Source organism: Pagrus pagrus (genome assembly GCF_965226575.1).
Source record: "Pagrus pagrus genome assembly, chromosome: 23".
In the NCBI taxonomy this organism is placed as follows: Eukaryota; Metazoa; Chordata; class Actinopteri; order Spariformes; family Sparidae; genus Pagrus; species Pagrus pagrus.
This window is the reverse complement of record NC_140205.1, coordinates 21,739,876-21,767,404: the sequence shown is the minus strand read 5'-3', so window position 1 is coordinate 21,767,404 and position 27,529 is coordinate 21,739,876. Positions and strand designations below refer to the sequence as shown.

General features: G+C 40.5%; 1 protein-coding gene across 1 annotated transcript in view; it reads left to right on the top strand.

The window, feature by feature from the left end:
* Window positions 1-27,529, top strand: part of large1 (LARGE xylosyl- and glucuronyltransferase 1) — a 115,197-nt gene that overhangs the window by 45,485 nt on the left and 42,183 nt on the right. Inside the window, exons 3-6 of the mRNA XM_084345901.1 lie at window positions 5,336-5,634; window positions 9,585-9,667; window positions 16,430-16,553; window positions 16,776-16,947. Of these exons, the coding sequence (XP_084202027.1) occupies window positions 5,336-5,634; window positions 9,585-9,667; window positions 16,430-16,553; window positions 16,776-16,947 (678 nt within the window). The remainder of the gene's footprint in view (window positions 1-5,335; window positions 5,635-9,584; window positions 9,668-16,429; window positions 16,554-16,775; window positions 16,948-27,529) is intronic.

The window sequence follows — 27,529 nt, the reverse complement described above, 5'->3', positions numbered from 1 at the left end:
CATGATTTACCTTTTCTCCAGCAGCAGCAGATTGTATGTTCAAGGTATTTTTGTGATCTCTCGATGTCTCCTATCTGCCCAGAAGGATAAATTGTTTGCCCAGGGCAAAACCAACGTTTGAATCCAGTATTTCTACAGCCTGCCACATTTAACATTGTTTTTTGCCTGAAAAGCCATTTTATCATTCTAGGCAGACAGTGGACATCTGTAGGATCACGGACATACCTTGCAAGATACAACCTACTGGAGGATAATAGATAATTTAATTTATGTTATGTGAGAACCACATGTGAGGGATCATGGTTAAAGAATGTGTGCTTATTGGCCGAGATATCGATATCGGAACTTTTTACTTCCTAATATCTGTATCTGCATCTGTGCCAAAAAAATCAAGTATTGGTCGACTTCTAGAGATGACAGCCAAACTATGGAAACAGTTATTCTTTGTTAGGTCCAGTCTTTAAGGTTTTCAGTAAAATGATTACATTGCCATAACATGTTATGTATAACCTACATTTTGGCTGCAATAGAAGAATCATTGAGGTTCTCTGTTATTCCTAAGGCACAGGTTATACAGTATCTGACATTTTTTGATAGAAATTACGTTTTTTTATTTTGCCAACATTAATCAGATTTTGTGCTATTATTGTCGATCTCAAGCTGCACCTTCATTAAATGTGCTATTTAAATAAAAATTCACCCTCTGAAACCCTGCTTGCTGAAATAGATGGTAAATCAGTAAATACATCAGTAAAATAAGTTCCAAAGCTTTAGAATAGCATTGAATTAAATAATGCTGAATCTCTCTGATTCCTATTTACTCCGTCCGCCTTTTCCAAGTGATTAGACAAAATGGCGGTTGGCTGTTGTTCCTGTGTGGAGGTGTTTTACGCTGTCTGCCAGGTGAGCAGATGCCATCACATGATGGATGTGCTGCCACCGCCCAGCAGAGATCTGCCTGAGAGCATGAGGAAAGGAATGGAGCTTTACAGCTGATGACAATTAAACCTGACATACATGAATGCACTGGGAGCATGGCATCCAAACAGTCATGAATCACTCAGCAAGTGCTACAAGGTTCAGTATTAGCTGGGTAAGAGGTCAGCTGATCATCTCATGTACAGGAACATGAGCTTCTGTGTACACTAAGTGCATGAAGTCGAGTATTTAGTCAAGTGCTGTTTTTTGACGAAGTTTGAAATATTCTCCGTGAGTTGGGAGGACATAATGGGATGTAGGAGTCATAACAAAATTACAGAATGGATGTTCCTTCTACACCTGGGCCAAAAAACAAACTGGGTGATAGATACATTGGCGGCAGCATGTGTAAAGCCGTTTAACAGAAGAAGACACAGTTGAGTACAAAACTGCATCCTGTGTGGTTGCTATCTAATGCAACACCATTCTCACAGTGATTATCATTTCATGCCATCCGTCCCATTCATGGGAAATTTGCTGAGACAACAGGTTAACATGGAGGAAGTGTTTGCATTAACAGGAAAAGCTGTCTCATACTACAATATTGTCAATTACTCTGATCTGTTAAAGATTGGCATTGAATAAAGCGTCTGGTTCGCTCTGATTAATGCCTCCAATTTGAGAGTTTAAGGTAATCTGTTGTTTTCATTCTTTTCTTCAGGGGAGGTTAAGAGAAGCCCAGACAATTAAATCATTGATGTGAACTAGGGCTGCCAAATCACAGAAGCTGCAACTATTTGGTAAAGGTTTTGGGACAAAACAGTACAACTAGATGTCCTGGCCTACAAGTCTTGTTCTCCAGATGTAAGAAAACATTTAGTTTGTTTGGTACAGATGCCGAATAATGTCACATCATCATCATTATTGCCAGTGAAAATGTGAATTGTGATGCAAGATCATTCCCACTATTCATGAATTATATCACAATCATAATATTTTATCAAAACAACTTTTTTTTTTTTCTACCATATCGTGCAGCCCTAATGTGAACTACTGATCATGGAGGTTAAGGAGATACTGTAGGTTCAAGTAAACCTTCAAATGCAGGTTATTGTCATTATTCCATCAAAAAGTCTGGATCACTATTTACTTCTGACTAAAGCACATCTGCACATGGAGTAGATAAAGTCCATGTAACAATTTATATTTCCTCTATCAAATATGATACAGTGTATGAATACAAACTTTACAACACATGTAAGCTGAGCATGATCAGTGTTTAAACAAATAACCTTCTGGTGGCTTTCTCTTAGATGTAAATTAATGTGCATTGTACTATGCTAATTTATTGTTATTTACCCCAACTACTGACTAAATTTGTTTTACTGAGGCTTTTGTCTGCATGCAGATGAAGTGTTTCATGACAAATACCTAAAAGCCAAATGAATTGGCTTGGCCGGATAAAGGCCCAGGTGCATCTGCTGCCCTGAAAATGCCATATGCAATCTCTGAGCAGCACAAACAAATGGTCATTCAGTCCAGTTCAGTAGGATTAGGCCCAGAAAATCCACTCTGCAAATTAATTACAGCCTGGACGAAATGGACTCCAGAAGGTGCTTTAGTTCTGCGGGAGAGGGCTTTGCATGGTTGAAAGGACCCATGTATAAACTGCCTGCCTTCATATCTTATGGCCACAGGGGACAATAAATCTGAAGGGCAAACAAAAACGTGTCACTTCATTAACACACTTGGTTAGAGAACAAACCAAGCTAAGACCTAAGAGAAGTTGTAACATTACTTTATCTCATCCCATGTAGTGTTTAGAGATCATAAAACACAAAACCATAAGAAAAGTGTACTGGAGTTTATTGACATGTTCTTTGTAAGCCTGTTCAGTATAGGGATGCTAATTTGACAGCCTGTGTCAGAGGGGATCAACACTCCCCCATTTGGGTTAAAGCAACTGGTGGTTGACTGAGATGACAGATGGTCTCATACTGGAAAGCCATCTGTTTCCAACCACCAATAAATAAATTTAATTTGAGTTATAACTGCCAAACTACCATACTGTCGTATAAGGAGTTTTCCTAGACTGTCTGTTTTCTCCAGTTAGATTCTGATTGGGGAACTTACCGTTAAGCAGCTACAAGCAACTTTTTTGGTGATTCTGGCAGCCTCTGTGGACAAAAGCGGTATAAGAGATCTTGATCTTTGTTCCACATGTTTTGGAGACAAGTGAAAAAAAGAAAGAAAGACATTATTTTTCTTTTAAAAAAACACGCTATTTGAAGCGTGCATAGCAATGAGGTAATGTATCAATTTGTGGTTTTGAGAAATAAATAACTGTATATTCAAATACCTAGGTCATGTGTAATCCTACAGCTAACAGCAGATTGCTCAGTAATAGTATTTTGTTGAACCAAAGGGTTAATGTAAGTTAGCAATAAATTAGTAATGCCAGCAGCAAGATATAGCTCTGTAGCAAGGTCAACATAAAATGTTACATTATAAGCCATTTGCTCTGCTGCCGTCTGGTGATAGGGAAGTATCCACTGCCGTACCACCAGACTACAGAGCAGCTTCTTTCCGCACACTGTGAGGCTCCTTGATCATCCTCAGTACTCCGCCATAAAAAGAAGATTTTATTTTCAGAATCCATTAGGCATTTAAAATGACTATATATCATAGAAATAGTCGACCTTCTCGCTGATGGGGTTATTTGCTTATGTCATACAGAGGCATTAGTATGACATTTCATAAGCAGTTAAAAGTTCCTTCCTCGTTGAATGATCAACAACCAAGGCCTTTTACTTAAGATGTTTTTCCACTGCAGGATAAGGCTAGACCACCTGTTAATAAGTACTTTTCGTATGACTTTGGTCAAGGTTCCGAGTGAAATAAGCGTATACTGATACGGAGATGGTAAGCAGCAGAGAGTCAGTCTATGCAAGCGGAGCAGTGGAAAGGGTTAACACTGAAATTGTAAGTTTAGCAGTAAATTTACAGTGTAAGTTAGAGTTTGTAGAGTGAATAGTGGCTGCAACTTTGACTCCAAAGTAAAGCACTTACAGTATGTGTTGTTTCCCAACGGGGATAGTACCTGCAGTGAAAAACAAAGTAATGAAAAGAAAAAGCGAGTTGAGTTGAGTCGAGTCAAGTCGAGTCCAGCCGTACCCTGTAGTAGAAAAATGGCGTAAGGTGTACTGGAGAGAGAGAGAGAGCTTCATCTTCTATCGAAAGATTCATCTCTCTGCCTCTCTGCAGGACTCAGGGCTGCCTGTTCATATTTAAAGCCATTGAGAAAGCAGAGGAAATTGCTACCGACTTGGATTAGATACACAGAGTGTGGGCTGACTGTGTTGATTGAAAGATAACCGTATACTCTATTATTGAGATGCATCAACACTTTGATATAACCCCCTCAATGTAACCCCCCCATACTCACCCATACTCAATGAGATTTTAAGGGCTATGCTAAAAAATAGATATGGTGCTATATTGCAATATTTATTTACGCAATATACTGCATCGATTTCCAGCTCCATGTGGTTCCCAGACTAGTTTGGAACACTCCACAGGTAAACAGGTATATGAACAGGTACATTGATAACAGGTGATACTGTCATGACTGGGTAAGAAAGGGGCATCCTCAAAAGCCCATAGTCAACCACAGACATGATGGTTGAGTGTATAATCATTTTTCATGCTGTTCAAAGTGATTTTTATGACTGGACAATTTCAGTTTCAGTACCATTCAAGATATGGATGGTACTGATGGAGATGCAAACTGTAATTATGGGTTCTTGAGAATAAAACATGTTTTTTCTTGTCAGCATTCGGTAAACTTGAGATTAAGGAGAAATGTCTGAAGAGCATTAAAGGCAGTTTGTAAACCGGACACAGCTTGAGATGAAGTGGCACCAAATACATACAAGACTGTCAGATGCATCAAATGAATATTATAAGTCTGTGTTGGAGTGATGATATTCTTTAACAACCCTTGTTCTGAGGAGGTTGTTACAGCTTGCAAATCAGTCAGATATGTAGGAAACCAATATTGCACAAAACATCCAAACCAAGTCAGTGTAATTTGTTAAGAAAAGTGTGGTGGTCAAACAGCGTTCAAAGTAATTGTACTGTGTTGTACAGTTATAGACTAGATAAGCATGATTAGTTGAGTAGCTACTTGTCAGAACATGAAAATCTCATATTGCTGCAACTGAAGCCATGATGAATCAACTGATACATCATACTGACATTGTAATATAAAATAGCCCATCCTGCGACAGAGGACTTCCATATCCAATCCAGTTTGACTACAACCTTTTTACAATGTTAAACTTCATCAATGGTCAATATCAAGTTTTAGCGTCAATTCCCATGTTAAATCAGTTTTCTCCCTGTCCATAACCCACAGTGAAGCCCCTCCCCCTGTCTCCATTGGAAGCCCAGTCATCTGCGCCGGTGAGTGGAGCTGGTGAGCGGCAGGCCCTAGAGCTACGGGTCCGGGCGGTGGAGGAGGAGAACCGGGCACTGCGCCGGGAGCTCAGCCGGCCACCGAGAAGCCCGTCTGCACGCCTTCCTAACAGTGGTCACCGTGGCAACCAAAGCCGAACCCATTCAGAGGAGGGCACCGGCGACAATGAGGGCCAGAAAGCTGCTGCAGTGGGAAACAGCTCAGACTGTGTGCAGCAGCCAGCTGTGGATAAGTGCGAGGTGAGATATGTGTAGTGCACATCAGTCTGAACATTTCTGAGGAATATGGCTGTAAAAACGGCTGTCTTGGATAACTACTGAATATTCTTTGGTAACACACCATTCAAAGTCTTTTTTGTTCAGTAAACCATTATGTATGACCTTGAAGATGTTTTCTCGGAACCAGGGTACCATTGGCACATGTGACATCATATTATAACTTGGCTTTAAACTCCCATTAGCCTGGTCCTCAGCAGTGATGGTGTTGGTTTGCTGTTGAGATATGGCTCTCTGTCAGAAGGCTGGATAATGTGAGAGCTTAAACACAGCCATGCTGGGATCCCCACACTGAATGTAGCTCACAGCACCACAGCACATCACCTTTTAGCTCAGTGGGAGTGTCTGGATGACTGGAGGAGCCTATACTTACAGGTAATCTGTTGTCTTGGTACAGATTCAGGATACTGGCTCATTGGTTTACATAGCACTTGTCAGTATTTATGTTAAAATCATTTGAATGTATATATGCATTTTTTAACAACCTGGGCCTTGTTTATAGTCACTGTGTTGTTTCACTATCATCATTTGAGCCATTTAGTCCAATAACATTTGGAGAGCGGCACGATTAGATTATTTTATCCCCATTCAAGTTAGCCAGGTGCTAAACCCCAGGTATTTTCATAGCTTTTCATAGAAGTCGAGCTTTTTGGCTTCAAAACACCACATTGAATAGACCACATCCCAAAAACATCCCTTCCTTATTTAGGCGCGACCACCAGGCGTTCATAACTCGTCATCAGTATGCATGGCATTAATTTAATGTGTTCACCCGGGCCTTACATTTAGATCAAAGCCGAGCCAAGGTACTAAAAACCTGTGTCTACTGCAGAGTCAATTGACCCGGGTGTAAAGGCTGAGTTTACACATTACCATTGCACACAAAAGCCTGATCTTAGTGGGTTTAAGTGGGATTCTTGACCAGTGGAAAAGGTGTATAACTGAGATGAAACAATGTATAAAAAGTTTTCACGTCTTACCTTAGTGCCTCTTTATCACATAAACTGACTGCTACTCATCCATGTTTATGTGTGCCATCATTCTATTGTGCTGGATATTTTAATATTAATATTGATATTTAGCACCAGCGTATCGATAATTGTATCTCAAGAGTATGGCGATATATTGCCATATTGATATTTTGTCCCACCCATACTTCACAAATATTGTAATACATTTTCCTTCAACAGGATGTTTTACCAGTTGTACATATAGAAAACTAGGAATAGAGATATGTCACTTATGTTATAGGTGGGTTGCAATCATCTTAGGACAAACTGCCTTTAAAAAACAAAAGGAGCCAGTGAATTGGCCTGGTAACAGTAAAAGTTATTGTAACTCAAATTACAGTTGAATTTATTGAGCTGTCATTTGTTTGAATTACATACATCAAATGTTTTATCAGTGAAGTGAGATGTCTGCACAGAGCGCAAAGATACTAAAAGACAACAGCCACCCAGCCACAGTCTGTTCACCCTGCTGCCATCTGACAACAGATACAGAAGTATCTGCTGCTGTACCACCAGACTACAGAGCAGCTTCACTCCCCAGGCTGAGACTCCTGAACTCATCCTCAACACTTCACCGTGAAGAGTTTGTTAATCTGACTTGATGATTATTTATTAATTAGTCTGTATAGTTAGTATAGTAGTGTGTGTGTGTGTGTGTGTGTGTGTGTGTGTGTGTGTGTGTGTTCGGGATTCTTAGATAGACCTGTGTTGCCACTGGAGTGGAGGCTCCTGATAACATCCTGTCTTAGGAGAAAGATACAAAAGGTTATGACAGGTTATTTGGTAAATTTACAGTCAGCAACATTTAATAAAAGCAATATTAAGACACACCCTGCGTAGGAAAAATCAACTTTATATACATTTCCATTTTCCTGTACAGCTCAGAGTAAGATGCACCAAGAATAACAGGAGGTTCAACACTCCTACACACAGACACACGCCTTGTGCTTTCTCACTGGCAGGTGTGTGATTTGTGTGCAGTGCTCTGAGAATGGATATGCCCTCAGTTGGCTTCTTATCACCGCCTACTTTCCTCCCACATCGCCGTCACTCACACACAGTTCTTGGCTCCAGGAAGACACTGTTCAGAAGCCAGCCGACTGCAGGGAAAGCAGAGCTCCTTAAGGGTCGTAAGAGGGGATCTTGAGACAGCAGTCTGACTGTAGTACCCTTCCAGCAATGGTTGAACATGACCCACTCTCATTTGGGGTGTTAGCCCAGCTGGCCTTAGCCCTGCAGGGAGACTACTGTAGTAGCTCTGAGAGGCGAAAAGACAATGCACATGGAGTTTTGACATGTCAAGCTGGTATCAGGGAGAGACATTTGGAGCTAAAATTGGAGCTATAACCCAGAGCTATGAGGGAGGAGTCCAGCATGATGTTCACATACTGTTTAAAATCAGCTAAAGGAAAGGGTTTCTTCTATAACTATCATGTCAGCTTACATCAGAAGGTCATACATGGTGGAATCCTTGTACGGGGGACATGTTTACTGCCTCCAAAAGATCGCATCACAATGCTGCAACAAGACATGATGCAGAAATAAGTCACACTGGAAACCCGTTGTGTTAATGAACAGTTAGACAAGCAGATCTGGATTGTAGACTATTAACATTTTGGCTTTTCGTCTGGAGCTTTACAGCAAAACAGCATTGCAGCATTCTCCCTAACTGAAATAGCTGGGGACTTGTTTTAAAATGTGAAAACAACAACAAAAGAAATCTAATGAGGACTAGACGAATGAAATGGCTCCCTGAACAGCTTGACCTGGACCTTCATTAGCTGTGTTTCCATAAAGCATTTTGAAGAATATCGCATTAGAATTTTATGGAAACTGCAAAATTTTAAAAAACTTGCTCCTATTCACAAAAAAGTTTGTACACTCGCATGAGGTGGTTTTTATCTTTTGTGAATAAATATGCAAAATGTTTGAATGAAACAGATTTGCTGAATAAACTCTGACGTAGTGAACATTTCCTCACGACTGATCAGCTGTTTCCGCTGTCTGCGTCGTTGTCTCATCGCCCTCGCTGCGTGCATTACAATCATTGCCTTTCTCCGTCGCATCTGGACAGCATGCAACATGGCCAATGCTAGCTGACATGCAAGAACAATTACAACCTGCCCTATCCACAGTACTGTAATTCCTGAAGACCTCTCTCCATTTTGTCTCCTGGTTTACCTCTAGCCTCTGTTTAGTTCCACATCCACACGTAGCCTACATCACGTCATCCTCTAACTAAATTACTCTTTACAATTTACTCTTTAAAATTACTCTCTAATTTTTTATTGTTTATATGTGGCGGACCCTGCCACCTTTCTAGCTACAGACAGTGTTCTGGGACCTTATTTTCCTCTGAGAACCGCATGTTTATTCACTTGATATTAAAATTCTGAGTACGAGTTTCTTCTCCAAAACGACATCGTGCCCCTTTAATCCCCAGCTACCTCAGTTGCAACGCTGTTTTTAGACTCCAGAAATATTTTGTGGACAAAGAAACTAAACTTGACATTCCATTGGGATGGGAGTGAACAGATAATAATAAATTCTCAATATGTGGGTGAACTCATCGTTTTAACTTGATAGGAGTTAATGTTTGGAGGAAAAAATACTGAAGATGTGTGGCTGCAGGGCAACAGACCATAAGCTGCTGATTGATGTTGATGTTCCCTTGATACTGTGATATGAATTCATGTTCCGCTGCATGATTTGCTATAAACACTGCACTCTTTGTTGAAAGGCAGGCAGTACTTTGTGTTATATATCCAAGAATTCTTCTTGATATTCTTCTCAGCAAATTCAAATCTGTAAAAATGTTCCTCCCCAGTGACGTGCAGAATGAATTTCTTTCATCTACTGTATAGCCTTCACTCTAATACTTCCCTCTCCTCATGATCTCCACAGACCATCCATGTGGCCATCGTGTGTGCAGGTTACAACGCAAGTCGAGACGTGGTGACGCTGGTTAAATCTGTCCTTTTCCACAGGTACAGCAATGCTCTTTTTTCTTTTTTACTTCTTATTCTTCTTACACACAGCTGGTCTCAGAAATTACATTTACATACAACCAGTGTTCAGTGATAAGAAGGAAACATAACACACAGTGATATGTGATACAAATGTTAAGCATGTCAGTGAAATAGTCACAGAAAAAGTATTTCTTTTTTCTTTTTACCAAAAGTATTATTCAGTACCCAATCATATGTATAGGCAATGCTAAGGTTGTGGGCTTGACTTGAGTAGTTGGGGCTCTTCCATTTTAAACCTTTCCTCTGTACCAAACCCTCACCACACCCCTCCCCCTGTGCCTGACCTTTAACTCACCCTCCCCCCGTTCCTGTTTTATTCCCCCACCCCGAGGGCCTAACCAACATCTTTAAAATATTTTATAATAAATATTCATAAGAAGATGTTTTATCATTGAATGAGTTTAACCTCAAACAAAGACCAACCTTGACTTTGTGTCTGAAAGTTCAGCTCAGTCATCCAGTCAGTATTATGTTGGATACATAATACAACCATGTGGATTTAACATTTGCAGATGTTTTGGGGTTTATCCACATTGGAGCTCGATCAATGCCGATCTTACGGAGCAAAAGAATTCCGATATCGATATGACGGTTGTAATGCTCCCTCAAATGGGGTTATCAAACACTTGTGACTAAAATATGTGAGGAAGGCAGGATATTTTAGAGTTTAACAGTAAACTTTAAATGACAGCAGTGCACTCAAACAGTAAACAAGAATCTTTTTTGACATTATAATGAAAAAAATAAATAAATAAATATAAAAAGGTTTCGTATCGGCACATCCCATATACTCTTAGTGACAGAAAAATTTCAGCCTGGATTTTGGAAACAATCTTATGTTAACTAAATGAATGAATAAATGACTCTTTAGTGGATTTTCTGAACCATTGCTTTTAATAATAGAAGACTGGCTTCCCCGGCATTATTCTAAGCACTTCCTGAAACACCTATTTTCAAAGAAGCACAGCTACTCTGAGTAAATAAGAAAACCTGTTAATGTGATAAAATAAATCTCCATTCAGACATGAAGGATTTAAAAGCACCAAAACCAGCACTCTCATAAGTTGAACACCTAACTGTTAAATAGCATGAAACATCACTTGATGTTCTGCTTGTGCCATTAGTGTCATGTAAACATGAGTTATGATTGTTTTATTGTGCTGGAGGAGGAGAATACATTAGTTGTCAGTCAGTGTGTATTCAGCATCACAGCTTCTCACAGCACTGCTTCTTAATTAGCTCCGGAGGTTCAGGTGAATTAATCATAAGTGCAATGATAATTCCATTTTAAACCGTTAGAAACTTACTTGTGAGTGCTGCTGGCTGACACACCTTCAGCCAGTTTCATTGATTTTCTTTTTTATTGCCAGCACATTTCTTTTCTATTGTTTTATTCTGGCTGAAGTAACATGAGATTTCAATCAGGTTAAAAATGTTCTCCCTGATAGCACCATATAACAAAATCAGAGAGCGACCACTGGTAATGCTGATAAATTGCTTATGTGTGTGAGTGGTTCAGATAGGAATAAAATGTAACAGGGTCTTGTTTCAAAGTAAAGATGTAACTCTTTGAGATAAGCTGCAGCCATCTGTATAGAAAATCACCACCCTTTTTCTCACAATTCATTTAAAACAGAACACAAATGTAATACAGATGCTGATGGAATCAGCTGGACTTATTCTCTCTGGTGATATAATGTCATGTTCCTCCTAAATTGACATCCCCAGAAGAGAAATACATGGCAACTAGGTTGAGAATATTGTTCATTAAAAGTCCCAGAGTATGGAGGACTTGAAACGCCAAACTTTAAACAAATCAAACAAACGCATGAAGAAAATACATATACACATTCTGATTCACACATATAATTAAATGTACAATAAGTGTAATTTTTCGTGTCCCCCGGACCAGTTAGCCCACTAAAACAGTTTTTTGGATGAAATGGTTTTTGGTGATGCTGAAACAGGTTGCAAATACACAAAGCAGAACACAGCTCCGACACGCTTGTCGTTGCCATGGTCTGTGACTCATGAAGTCATGTATGTCAGGTCATCCATTCGATTTCCTGTGAAAAAAGAAATGTGCTAAGACTGGCTGATATGGCCTTAAAATAGTATCACAATATTTTTAAGCTATATCACAATACACAATTTTTATCATGATATTTTTAAATCTCTTCAAAGCACTTCATAAATGTAAAGACTGGCTGACAAAATCTCAGATATCTCAAATCTTCTGGGCAAATACTGTAATATCAATATTGTGACAATGGTGTGGAGATGACTATTGGTACTTTAAAAAAATAAATAGTCCCATAACAATATCAATATAGTGCCCAGCCCTGTTTTGCACTGTTTCTCTACTTTGCACGTGCACAGTCTGTGAAAATGAAAGTACATTTCATGGAATTTGAAAGAAAATGCTCAAAAACTACAGTCAGTTTCATCAGTGGTGACAGAATCAGTGAAATGACCGTGAGGTGTGGGCACAGTTAGTAATCCACAACATAAACATACATTGAGGGTACATGGACTGGTTTCAATAATTTAGTCATTGGAGTTGAGTCGAAAACCGTGGCAACAAAAAGAGTTAGAGTGATGTTAAGCACTTTTTAGATCCTCTGGAAGGACTTCAGTTGTTTTTCTTCTAAGTGCTGTCCATGTGTTGTCAAAATTGATAATTATACATTTTTAAAATGCTTGTGTTTCGTCTCTTTTAATGTGTTTTCTGAAGTCAGTTCTTTCAGTCACCACCTACATGTAGTGCAACGTGAAATTATTCTGCAATTCTGCAATATATAATAATACATTTTGAAATGTGAATGTGTTAGATGAATGATAAGGTATGAGGAGATTAGACGTCAGCGTCACTGTTCTTTCACATAAGGGTCACAGAATGGTGCTCAAAGTATAAAGCAGTCTAAAGAATGAAAGATGGCACCTACCGAAATGATAAATCATTCAGCAGGGTAGAGTTTACAGATTCCCCCTCATTCATCAAATGAAGGTTGATGTTTGGGCAGAAATGGCCTTTTTTGTTGGGGACAGGCCACCAGCAGCATAGCTAATATGCTAACCTCTGCAGCAGCCCATGTTTAATCAGGGGGGATGTTAAATGTTGACTCACTGTTGTTTTGCCATTGAGTGACAAATATGTGAGCAGGCAGATGCCTGAGAGGTCAGCTTGTTGGACTGTCATCTGATAGTGCGGGGCATTCTGCTGAATGCGTGAAAGGATGTGCTCGGACATTGATTGCCAAACAGCACCTGACCCTGTGATGAACTGACCTGCAGCTTTTATCAAACCAACTCTCCAGCTGTATTTCTTCCCTATACTGTCGATTTGTAATGAGATATCGAAGCTGCTATAAATTCTTCTGTGAAACAAGATTTATCTGATATATGCTATAGTTACTGTACTGTACTGTCAGTTCATTTTTCAGCAGCGGTATGTTGTTCAGCCGACACTGTAAATCAAATTTTAGCCGCCCGTTCATCTCTTGCCTCAGAGATGGAGAGTGAAAGATGCTGTCCCAGCTGAAGCATGGCCTCTTTCTGCTGCAGTCAGTCAGACAGTGGGGCTTCTCATCATTCTGATCTGTCCAACAGCAGCTGTAGCTGCCCCGTCGGGATAATCCCAGACTGGCGTCACCAGAACAACAGCAGCAGTCATCTGTTTAAAAGCTTGAAATGACCTATGTGTATGTATTCCTCACAAGTGACTTTTGGGGCTGTGTACATGATAACTGACCTCTTTCAAACACAAAAATGGAGAAAGTAGATGGGTGGAAGGTTAGGCATACTAAGCATGTGTGACACTGGGCAGACGATTCTCATCTCAAAAGCCAAACATTGGTTTCCTTTAATCATGAGCACTAGAGCTGCATAATTAATCCCAATATTATCGAAATTACATTAACCAAATCACAGGAGCTGCAATTTTTTGATAAAGGTAAACTGAGTGACAACCAGCATTATAATGTCCTGACCTACAAATCTTGTTCTCCAGATGTTTCAATAGTTTTTTTTTAGAGAAAATGACAATTGTGATGCAAAAATAATCATTCATACTAATTTGCATCATATAGAAAATGTAATATCTGTTGGAATAATAATGCGATCTTTTCCCACAATCTTTCCCTAACCTTAATCATGAGGTTTAAGTTGCGTAAACTTATCTGGACAGGAACTACTAGCTGAGGAATCATTTGGGTTGTTCTGGAAGGCTCTGACTGACAACATTTTGGCCTTAAATATTATGAGTTGTTTGGTATGATGTCATCCTGCTGATAGGGGCCCCATATCATAAGTTGGATTGTGTTGGAAGGCAATGACGAGCATGTCGTCATCAGTGTTAGGACTACATGGCCCTCCAGGCAGAGGTTTTTCAGAGGCACACTGCAAACCAAGGATTATGAGAGAGATTTCAACCACTACCCCTTGTAACTCTGCTGTGAGGGGCAAGGGGGCACTCAGAAACAAGGGGTAGGGGTAAAAATTGGAGTTAAATTCAGCCTTTCGGTATAGGAATCGTTATTGTGAGAGAAAAATTGGATCCATACTCTACACATGGTGGAAGTAACTTCCTCTTTACATGAAGGTGAAAGCTCAGGTTCAAGGTAATCTTTGAGCAGATGGAAGCACAATAAATCTTTATCAGTGTCTACTCTGAAAGTCCTTACAGGAACAAGATATTAATATTGCATCATGAAGATTAGATAATTCGATTAGTGTGAGCAGAGCTCTGATAATCAGGATGTACTTGACATATTTGCTTCCTTATCGGTATAATCCCAAGCATCCAGTGAAAGGCTTGTTGCTGTTTGTCCAGAGGATGTGAAGACCGTTTCTATTTGCGCTGCTGCTGCTGACAGCTTGTATGGAACATGAGTTCCGATACATTTTGACAGCTTCCAGCCCCCAGTACTTATTGAACAAGTGCAGCTGACACATTCATTCCTAAAGCCATTCAGCACAAGACACCCCAGGGTGCTCACATCCTCAGCTCAGTGTCACTATCTCTTGACCTGATTTGGAAGTCTTGAATACCTATTTTGCACACACACCCCTCTTCTATGTGTGTGAGGTAAAGTTGAATAAAAAGTATACAGATTTCTCTGGATGAAGCTTTGGTCGTCCTGTCTGATGAATCATCTTCACTATGCTGTGTCTGCTCTACCAGCCTGAAGGCTGACTGCGTACACACATTCACTTTAAATGACTTGAAATTGAACCAACAATCTCTACTCAAGGCCCAATTACTCCCTTGATCTGGAGCTTTCAGTCGTAACACACAGTCTTCATGAGATGATGGAACTGTGGGTGTAGGGTAGGTGGTCCTGCAGTTTTTGGTAAAATGTCAGTATACATATTTTCATTGAGAATATGTTGCTTCTCTAAAATCAAAGCAAAAACAAAAGCAAGAAATGGGAGTAGATTAGAATGTGTCATACTTGGTAAGTGGCACATCAGTTTTACAAGTCAACATTGGGCCTTGTTTAAAAAATGATATTTACTGTGGGCAGTAAAATACCTAATAGAGTTTTGGAACTGATACAAAACATTGATAATCATACTCTGAGGAATGTAAATCCGTGCTTGAAGTGGACCAGTACTCTCCGGTATGGAGTGCCGGCATTCTACATTTTACTTTTTGGCATACTGTGACGTTTTTTTGGGTACCCGTACCTTTCACAAGCAGCAGAACATTTTTCTGCCTTCTCTACACCACACTAAGGACACACATGAGGCAAAAGAGCCCCAAAGTGCTGCCTGCTTCCTTTCAACACCCATTTTAAGTGATTGGTCTGTGACAGAGCTCGCTGTAGCACAAGCTCCAGGCCGCCTGCAATCTGCACTTACCATTTAGGCAATTGTTCTCCCTGTGCGGAGGTAATTAAACCAGTTGATTATGTTGTTATGTATTTATTTGTTTATATGTATTTATCCCTCATATTTGTTAGTTGTGTGTGTCTAAACAGAGAGAGACACACAAACAGACACACAGGCTGCAGACAGATCATCACACAAGTCTGTGGTCCTTTTTAACTCCTTTCTTGTTGAAGAAGAAGCGTGCTGCTTATCCAGGAATGCATGAAGGTTTAATTTGACAAACTACTAGCTTTAATTTTAAAGCTAGTAGTGAATACGACATGGTCACATAAATGCAAAAGCAGGCAAATGACTGATTAAACTCAGTTTGCTGGTTTTTAGTCCATTTGATGGGTCAGCCACACACGTCTTTGCTTTTGGTTGTGGCTGCAACTTTGTCGGTCACAGTTCACCAATGTTGAACTCCATGCTAAGCCAAGATGTGAATTTGCTTCGCCACCAGCTCTGGATGTTTTATTTGCCCCTTCGCTCGTACAGAATGGAAGTGAACGGGAGAAAAATATTTGCCACAGTTAATTTTGTACATGTGTGACCGTGCCCCACACATAGTACCGACACTTATGTATCTTGGAAATTGGCAAAATTATTACTTCAATCAGAAAATATCTGTTCAAGCAATAAGTAACTGAAACTACAAATCTGACCAGGCATTTAATGGCAGCTTCTGGTACATGTTTGGACACATTATGCCCACTTAATCCAGACACTGTTCAGCCCTATTTCACATACTTGACTTTTCTGTATGACATATTGGCCCTCTTTGTCTAGTTGTAGTAAAGAACTCCTGTTGCTGCATTTTAAAGTGTGGTTGTGTGTGTGTGTCCACAGGCGGAACCCACTCCATTTCCATTTCATCACAGACTCCATCGCTCAGCAGATCCTGTCCTCTCTGTTTCATACCTGGATGGTTCCTGCCGTCAGGGTCAACTTCTATGATGCAGATGAGCTGAAGGTGAAGAAAACACAACTCCTCTTCACCTCAACAACTCCCATCTTTGCTTAAAAATAATCAGAGCTGCATTCAGCTACACTTACTATACTGCACCGTCTAATGATCTGACTTCCACCTTCCATAACTCTATGGAGAGGTTTGGAGCTCTGTAAACCATTTTCTTTTTGATTCAGTCAGTTTAACAGCAAAATATTCCAACCCTGCTTTGATGTGGTGTTTCAGTCTGAGGTGTCATGGATCCCCAACAAACATTACTCTGGGATCTACGGCCTGATGAAGCTTGTGCTCACTAAGACGCTGCCGTCTGACCTGCAGAGGGTCATTGTCCTGGACACAGACATCACCTTTGCCACCGACATCGCTGAACTCTGGGCTGTCTTCCACAAATTCAAAGGTAACACATTTCCTATTTCAAACTCTGTGCAACTTCACTGTATGTACATGCATATTTACCATGGGATTGTCTAATATAGCTTTGTAAAGGCAGTGACAAGTAGTGAAATCTGTAATTTGCTTAATTTAAATTACTGGTTCCCATAAAGCTTTAGTTTAATCCTGCTGAAAGCTTTTAAAGCAGCATGTACACCCCACAGCATTTCTCTCTCTTTTGTGTATATTCTATTTTATAGACCAATCAACAATTCTATTGACTGGAAATATGAACAGTACAGAATCAAGATTATTGTTAGTTGCAACCCTCTGGCTTTGAATGATTTCCCCCTTCATTGCCCAATGACAGCAGTACAGAGCCAGAGAAAAGGTCTACCATAGCAGCCTTCTGTCCAGAGGCGGGCCTGTCGATCTTTGTAATCTTTTCTGTTCCCACACGTTCTCCAGCAATGGCTGATTCATCGCTCATGTGGAGAAAATCACCACCATGACTCATCATGTAGGATTGTTCTTGTTGAATCGATACGTGGTTGGGATCAGCTGAATAAAAGCTGGGTCTCACACAGGTGGTGTTCCTGTGATGAGCCTGGAGGAGTAGTTCTCCATCTTTTCATGAACCACCACCTACAGCTGTTTATTATTGCTGTTTGAGTCACAACTTGCATTGAATGGCAGGTTGTACTTTGATTAAGATCTATAATTTTGAACACATTTATTTTAAAACACTCAAATATGCCATGTGGGATAATTTAACTATAAAGCAGAGAATCTCTGTCCGTCTGTCTAATGTGTTATTTCATATTTTTGTATTCTCGACGGGATGAATGAACATGACAAAGTTCCACCTTAAAGTTCTACTTGGTGAAAAGTAACAAAATAGTAACAAAGATCAAACCCTGGCTACTTCCACACATCTGCACACCTGGCTAATGCATACACAACTATACAATTGTTACACAACTGTTATGTAACCATTTGTAGCACTTTTCATACAAACCACTGAGTGCAATACTGAAAGCTGCCTCGGAGAGACTGTCCGAAAATATGTCATATGACTTTTCACTCCGCCTTTCAGCATGGCTGATGGAAACCGCTATAAACCCTTTTGCCTCCAAACACAGGCAGACAACATGTTGCATGAGCTACTTCTGTTCAGGCATAACCTGACCCTTATAAATATTGCTGGACACAGACCCTTACAATTTTAAATAGGGGGAAAAAATGGTGACACTTCTTTTGAGCAGAGTCAGACCTCAGTAGTATGAGAGAGGACAAGCAGTCCTCTGTCCTGTGAGTATAATCATGGGAGGTAGGGAAGAGATGAGAGGGGAGGTAGGGAAAATAGGAAAGCATAAAGATTGAGGAAGGCACGTAGGCAGGAGGAGGGATGGAGGCAGTGGTGAGTCACTTCAAAGATTTATGGGTAGTGCTGTCCTATAGTGCAGTGCAGCTAGCAGGGGTTTGGATCAATCTTAATTAGCAGTTGACTGCGATGCAGCACCTCTACCACCCACTCCCTTTGCTATCCAGTATGGCTCCACTGTTTACCACCATCATGTTTAAAGCATTACAACAGTCCACTCGGACACACTCAATAAATGTTACTCTCAAGCTTTAGCTTTCTTTTAATTACCAGCAAGCGTATGAAGGTGGTTGAGAGAGCTGACACAGTGTCATGATTCCACCAGCACAGCTCTAATTTCATCTAGTCATTAACCTTATCAAGCTCATACAAGCCAGCAGCGTATGAGGGATGAGAGGATGCAAATTAATTCAAAGAAGGTATGTATTGATGCAGTAAGTGCTGTCCTGCCCAAGGCAACCAAAATGTATTAATTGTGATCACCAGGGAATATATCGTTGGTAGAAATGACTATAAATTCTGAAATAAGATCAGTATTTTAATAATGGCCTAGTCTCAAATGAAAGTGGCCAGCACTAGGAAAAGTCAGTTCCTAATAAGGGCCAGGTGATACAATGATTGGCAGAAGATAGGTTTACCAGTGCTGTAAACTCATGCCAGCTGCACTCAGCCCTTTATTTTAACAGAAAAACTGTTTTCATTTTTCCAGCCACCTCTCTTTTGTTTGCGCGTACAAGTCACTATCCATTCAAAATGCATAATAGAATATGCCATGCGGAGGTGCTTTAAACCTGCATTCTCTCTAATGGCCAGCATGAGTCTGATCGTATGTAAAGCTTTTGAGAAAATGAGCCGACTTCTTACTCGATTCTCACTTGACAGTAAACAGTTTCCTAAAGAGTTTATTGTCTCAATCATCTTGTTTCAAGTCGTCTTGAACACAGCTTGATGTTCACTTTGTAAATGGTCCCATTTAGAGTTAAATAGATGATAGAGCAGGGTATTTTTTAGGGCATGGTCACCTTGTGATTACAGCATCACAACCATGGCCGTGTACTCAGGGTTCACATCAAATCAACTTTATTTATATGGCACTTTTCATACGTTTCAGTAGCACAAAGTGCCTCACAGAGGTTAAAAGCAAAACAAAACAAAACAATACAAAACACCATGAAAACCCCAAACCTCCCACCCCCACAAACATACACACAGATACACATTTATATACACACTCATGCACATACATAGATATACGGACAGACATACACACCCACACACACACAAACATACGCACACCCACACACATACACTAGCTGTTGCTAAGGAGACAGGAGACATTGTTCAGATCCAGTCAGGATATCCTCCCCAGCTCCACTTGTCCGAATATGGACTCTCAAGATGGCAACAGCCGTGAACCCCAAACTTGAAAGTGGCAGTCCACAAACCAATGGGTGTTGTCAGGGTGGGTTTTGGTGTGAGCTGCTAGAAGGCTTTAATGTGAAATGTCTGTCCAGCCACCTCAACACTCAACCTTAGTGCACAGTCAGCAAAACCATTTCAAAACGCTTTCAGACAAACAGCTTGTATCTGGTATAAGCCTGTTTTCAATAAAGACCAGGTTCTCTCTGCAGTTTAACTAAAGAAATGACAATGTGTTCGGATCAATCTTATTACAATATATTTTTTAAACTACTCTAATCTGATTTTCTTTACTTGTCTTGGATGATTATTTCAGTATATATCAATCGGACATACCAGTATTGGTTGGCACTAATCCTGGGATGTTAACTGTGGTCTGGCAGAACCTTGCAGATAGGGCATGTATCTGTGTAATTGTTAGCAGAATGCACTCCTTATTTCTTAGCTGGCTTGGTCACATTCTCAATTAATTGCTATGTCTATTTTATGGATTATTAACTGGCTGCTTGCCTCCAGGCCTGTTCTGTCAGCCTCTCTCCTATGTTCTCCATATGACCCTGGTAGCACTCAGGAAGGTGAAATGTTGAATGAGTTCCACTTTTCCTCCCTCACCACTGACTGTATGTTTTTGCTGAAGGGCTCCACAGCCACTCAGATATGGTGACGTATGCCATTTATCCATCCATTGTCAGAAATTACTGGTGCCTGTCTGGAATTTATTAGAGTTAACCCTCCAATTCTAATCAGTAGATATTCTGGGGTTAGGTGTGGAGCCCCAGGGAAATTAGAGCTTGACTCAAGACCTCATATTTCATTTTAGCTTTGTTCCCATATACTATGCCCTCCAGGGAATACAATCCACGACCCTTGCCACTTTGACAAATTTGAGGCCTGTGAGGAAGTGTACCAGGTAGTAGAGGGCAGACAGGCAGAGGTCAGGTGTTTAATGTAGAGGCAGGGAGGAGATTGAACCGTGTGTTGTCGTGCAATTGAGCCCATTCTTTCTTAAACAGCTCTCAGGGGTTGTGTGTAGAACCCAGGTCCATTTGTCTTCACCAACTGTTTTTCTGCAAAACTATATACAGACACATATATCTTGGATATTTTTACTTGCCTTACCTTACACTTTTCAAAGCCTGCCTAGGCTGTGACACACAGACAATGGAAGCAGATATGGTACTTTAAAGCCCTTACACCTGATTGACACAATTTGTGTCACCATTTTTGCTCACTCTTGAATTCATACCTAAGTTCAGTCAACTCTGATCACACAGATATGATAAATTATTTTGAGGTCCAGTGTAACCCACACTTTTTTAAGAAGATAATTTTATTCTCTGCATTGCAAACAAGAAATGCTAATATCTTACTTTTAATGGTACCAGTTCGCTATAATGTGAAAAAAAATTGACAAATGGGGCTAAAGTAGCTAACTCACCGACACTTCAGCACATTATACATTATGGTTGGGTACCAAACTCAGACAGAATTATGTTGGTTCTACCGAGAACTAGTTCACATAAAATCAATCTGTTCCAACTGTCAGTACCTGAGTGCTTATATAGAGAGAGGCAAAGGGTCAAAACGCAAACTCAAAATTCCTAATCAATTTAAAATACAGCCAGCACTAGTGGAGACATTGTGTGCCAGGAGAGGGCAGCACATATACATGTTGCTGTTATCTACTACATTTTTTCTAAATAAATGCAAAATGTAGCAGTTTACTGAAAAAAGTATTTCTTTCCCCAGATTTAAATGCAGTATAATGGTAAATGGACTTTTCTAGCAAGAGGCTACTGAAATAAAACCTAGAAAGACTGACTGACATATAATGTGCATTGTTTTGTTGTCACAGAGAGATTAAAGTACTGACAAAGGTACTGTTAGGTACTAGCATCGAATTACAGGTACCGATATCCGTATCAGTATCAGTTAAAATATGATAGGTACCCAACTCTATTTTACATACTGCTCACATTATACATACTGTATACAAGAATGACAAAGAAAATATAATAATAGAATTCACAAAATCCATTATTATTAACATTGTTCATGTTGCACTTACATCACATTCTTGACAGTATTGACATGGTTCTTTTAGTCCTCAAACACTGACACTCACCTCAACTCATTTCTGGAACAGCCTGCTCTCAGTCACACAGTCAACCCTAGAACCTACACAGTACAACAATTCTGTACAATAATTGCAGTCTTTGTTGGGCACTGACAAACTCCACTTGAGCTGTTTGACCAAATCTAAAGGTAAAAGTATTTTGCTGTCATGGCCTCCTCCTCACAGCACCCCACTGTATCTCCAATATCTCTCCAAAAATTCTGTCTCCGATGGTCTGTGATGCGAGGAAAAGGAGGCTGCTCTTAAAGTGTTCCTCTGTGATGGCAAGGAGGGCAGCCTCAGTTGACTGAGCTGCTTTGAGGGCAGCCTAGTGGCATCAGGAATATTGTTCTGGTGGAGATATGTAGAGAGTTGAATTAATACCACACACTTGGTTTTTTTAGAGAGTAATGGAAGAGGAAACAAGTCTGTAACTGTTTACATCAGAAGATCCACTCTAGTGACTAATGGTATTTTAGGAAATTGATGGTATTGATGAGTGATTGGTCCAGCCAAAGTCCCAAACTGAGATCAGCTTAGATATCTGAGCCGCCTCAGTGACTAATGAGAAAACTCTATCCACTAGGGAGAGGTACTGAAACCTGGTATTAAACAGACCCTGCCAGAAAGCAGCCCCTCCTCCCCTACCTGTGGTGACTGCAGGCAGTGTCTGTGTTCTAAATTCTTTCTAAACCTCACTCAGACTCTGATGTCAAGTATATCATTTATTTTACCGATGTATTAGGTTTGTTTCCAGTGAGATATTATTGAGTTTATAGTGATTGTAAACATTTCTGTTGCTGCTCTAGAAACAATATAATTATATTTAAAACATTCAATTCTATGCCTGTTCTGCAAAAAAAAACAATCAGAGTATCGATAAAGAACCGAACAGATAAGGAGTATTAATAAGTAGTAGTATACTGTGGTAGTATACCATCTACTGGTCCATGTTAACAGGTTAGAGCAGCCACACTGCTGGCTCGACTAGCGCGTCTCACACATGTCAAGTGAAGCTGCAGTTGTGCATCATCTAGAGATTTCAGAGTCTCGCCTACTTCTACTGCAACACTTCTTGGCAAAAATAGACCTGGAGACATATGGACATCATACCAGTGTTTCACTTCAGCTTAAATGTCTGTATGTGTAGAATATGTCACACACATGAAGAGAACACACGCAACAGGTGAGGGGCAGTTTCTTTCCTGTGCACTCTCTTTTTCTTTCTCTTTCTCCCTTACACTTTCTCTCTCTCTCGGTGGAGGTAAAGGAAAATCACGTCATCATACTTATTGATAATTATCAAAGGTAAACTCCATGTAAACAGATGGGGCAGGCAGGAGCCGTGGTGCAGCAGCAACGCAGCCTGTGTGGACACAAACACTCGAGTGAGCTGCAGCAGCTCAGCAACGCAGCTGCCACGCACTACACAAGCATCCAATGTTGCCAGTCCGTAAGAGGGTTTGTGCACAGCAAATCAGTCCCACAAAAAGCTGCAGGTGACTTCTACTCATATGGACTACATGTATTTCCTTGGACTGATTAAATAAATTCTATGCATAGTAAACACTGGTCTTGATGCAGTGTGTCTGAGAGGTCACAGTGCACAGAGGGCTTTTATTTAAGAAGGAAGCCATTGTTTGAACCAAATAAGACTCATGAATAGAGTTTATCATGCAGACACATGCATCTGCTTTTGTTGCTCTCTCTACAGTACATCTACTCTGACGCACTAATTCGTACATTTAACTAACATGCACATGTGAGCACTTAGTTTTCTTTCTCAGGAACAACCTGTTTCACATTCATACACCTCCACACAGTTTCACAGGCAGGTTCCCACTATAACCGGCATCCTACAGACAGCTGTCACTACAAAGACCTACATTATTTAATCTATTCACATTCTGATCATTAATGTTTTATAAATCATGGGCAAGGAGTTCTACCACACCTGCTGTCTTCATAATCTTGCTGAACGTGACCCATTTTGTTATCTCCACTCAATAAACAGCATCTGTTCAGCCTCTGTTTATCCAAAGCCACATGCACACATTAACCACTTAAAGATACACACCGATCAGCCACAGCATTAACACCACTGACAGGTGATGTGAGAAACGCTGGTCATCTTGTTTCAATGCAATACCTGACTATACTTTTAGAGCTGCATTGAAGTGTTGGATGCTCCATGCACATTTTTCACAGGAAAACAACGACTCAAGCTGGCAAAACTGATTCTGCATCTAATCATTTCTACAGAGTTTCAGTGGGAGGAAAGTAAAATCCTTAGCTGAAATGGGGAGCTACATCAGCATATTTTGAATAATAAAATTTAACCTCGGTTTGAAATCAAGTCATCGTTGTGGGCAGTGACAGTTCACTCCTTCCTGCTGCCGTGGTGACTGCTGCTGCTTCTCATCACCAAGGCTCACTGAAATGAAAGGCTGCCAGCCACTTCTGTTCCTCACACCTTCTGGTGTGATCACACAGTTAAATATCACCCTTTAAGAGCAGATGACACTTTGACAATTGCGTCAAAGAAACCCATTTTACAGTTTATCTTACAGCTTCCACTTTCATTGTTTTATCTTTGTTATCTACCATTTGCCCTCAATAATCTGTGTTGATGTGAGAGACAACAGAAACTGAGGCAGAGAGAGAAGAGTTATAGGCAAGCGCAGGGAAAAAATCTTATCAGCAAACAGGGAATTGGCTTGATATCATTTTGATTGACATAAGCAATAATTGCCCATCACTGGTGTGATGAAGTCTTTCCACAAAGCTGGTGAGCTGGAACCAGCCCCACACACTGACACTGGGAGTGTAACCCATATAGCATCCTGCAGCCCCAGGCGCAACACTCCCGTAAACAGAAGCGTTTCCATCACAGTGGTCTTTCCCAGGTGGCAAAACTCATTTGAGAGTGGTCACTAAGATGTACTGTACCTTGCCATAAGCTGTCGTTGCCACTGCACAGGTGTGACTTAGGTTTTTCTTCATAAAGTTTCTTGTTCAGTGAGAAGTCATGTACCTGTACTACAATACTGCTACCCCTTAAGGACTGAGTGCAGGAGTTTAACATATAAATGAACGTCTGTCACATTCAAGCCCTCGAATAATGAATGTACACAGAGCTCATTAGGCCTAGCTGCACCAGGTAAATCTCTCTGTAGTATTTTGCAGTATATCAAAGTTTTTAAACCTTCCCTGCCGGCGCACCGTTAGTGATGCATTCTGGTTTACCAGAGCTGTAGGGGAGCAACTACTGGTGGTGGTGGTGATGATGGTGTAGGCTGCAGCAACTAGGAGTATGGTGGAGCCTATGGAGGAAAAACGGATAATAAATAAACTCAGTGTTCAGTGATGTGCAGTAAAACAGTGAAAACACAAGAAACATGCACAAAAAAAATTCAGACCAGTTGACTGAGCCACTTCTTTGGATTACCTAAATATTAAATGCCATTAGTGCCCAGCAGTACAAGCTTAAAATCAAAAGGGGCTTCTTCCTACTGATGGGCTAGGGAAGGAGTGGAGCAGCAGCCACTTATCTATGTAGTGTGGGCCTGTGAGTCTTAACCCGGGGCAAAACAATCCCTGCGCTACAAAAAAGAACATCCTACAGATGTACATATCTCACACATTACAGGAGAGTAACATGTAAAGAACAGCCACTTGAGAGGCATCCAGTACACTGTGTGAGGGGGAGCTGAAGAATTCTCTGGTTTTTCCTCTCTCCTCAGCTCACTCACTAATGTCTATTTACATTTAATTTAATGTTTATGAGGATATATTTTCAGAACTTCAATGATTTGAAGGCTGAGAGAGAGTCAATATTGCCAATGTCTTGTGGTAGAGAGTTCCAGGTATTCAATCGGACAGATGTCCTGATGAGGTGGATCGCAGTAAAGGATCTGAGAGTGCGAGAGGGTGACAAAGAGCAACTAGGTTATGAAGGTGAGAAGCAGAATCTACAAACCAAGGTGACATTAAACAGGGAGCCAGTGAAGCTTCTGAAGAGCTGGAGTGACATGATCTGTGGAGGGAGTTCTGGTAACAATACGCGCTGCTGAGTTCTGGACCCATTGAAGTTTATGAAGACATTTGAGAGGGAGACCAAATAGAATAGAGTTGTATCAGTCAATACAGGATGTAATCAGGGAGTGAATGAGGATGACAGTGCTGTGTAGTGTAAGTGATGGGTGAAGACAAGTAATATTTCATAGACAAAAGTGTGCAGACCGAGTAACATTGTTGAGATAGTGTACTGTCGAGGATGACACTTTTCACCTGAGGGGAAGGAAGTACTGTGGAATTCTCAGATGCCAAAGTAAAAGCCTGCCTAGCAGTCAAAATGAATGCAATCTTTTCTAAATATATGGCCAAGAGGTAGGAGGAACATAATAAATAGAAGGGGGTCCAGTAAAGAGCCCTGAGGAACACCACATGTGTTGTGTTAAACAAACTGTGTGACCAAAGTGGTAGGACCTGAACCATTCAAGGGAGATGCCAGTGACTGCAATAGAGGATGGTATGTGAGATGGTCACATACTGTCCTTTTAGCTTTAACACTTTTAGGGCTTTGCTACAGAACCAACTTCAAGGCTCTAAGAAAACAGAACATTCTGCATGATAGTCCAATACTCATATTGTGTCATTGTGTAATTAACACTTCAACCTCTGCAGCATTAAGATATTAGAAATTAAAGACTGAAGACAATTCTCCAGCCTGTCCCCTGGTAATGTTGCAAGGTTTTATTGAGACAGAGAAAGCTGTAAGCACTCTCATTAAAGCTACAGGAACATGTGGTGGCTCCCTTTTCTTTACTCTACTCAGACAGACAAGGTAGATTAACCACGAGCCAACCACTGGGCTGTTCTGTGAAAATGGAGGTCAGAGCCACTAAAGACTGACACTAGAAAGACTAAGGTACCATTAAGTAACAGCTGTGTTGGCTTGCAGCAGTGAAATAGCTCCGCTTCCACGGCTTCTCCAAAACCTACTTTCTGTTCAACCCAATACAAAGAAATAACATATTTACCTATTTAGTCAGTTGCTTGTTGGCCATGATGTAAGCTCCTGGTCACTATTGGCTTTTCTAAATGTTAAAAATGTAAGCAGCAAATACTGCAGAGACGAGCAAGAGGAAGGACACAAGAAATTGACTGTGTAGGGGAGTGATGATGGAAGGCTTTGCAGATGAGAGTTAGTGCTGTAGATTGTCTCTAGGGTATCAGCAGGGAGTTGAGAGTCTAAAATGTGTTGAATTAGGAAAATTGTATCATTCAGCTCCTTTCCCATGAAACTTAACACTTGGACGTTGTGGATATTAGAAGGTAGTCATACACTCTTTAAATTGTATTAAATAAAATAGTGTTATTCTAAATTATCCAGATCTGCTGGGAGAATTTCCAGAGCATGAATGTTGTATAATGTGTGAGTCTTCAGGATACTGGTCTTATCACCTTATCAAAAAGAAAGCTGATCATAAAATCAACCTAATTGAAACCTGTCCTGCTCCTGCAATCGATATGCAAAATGCATTCACCCTAATGACATAAGTGGGTCACCATGACAACACCCTGCACTACATTATGACGTCATGCCTGCCCTCAATTCCCCGGCATCAACAGAACTGATAGCAGATGATGCTTTGGCAGTGCAATCTACCAACTGCCTGTCCTTGA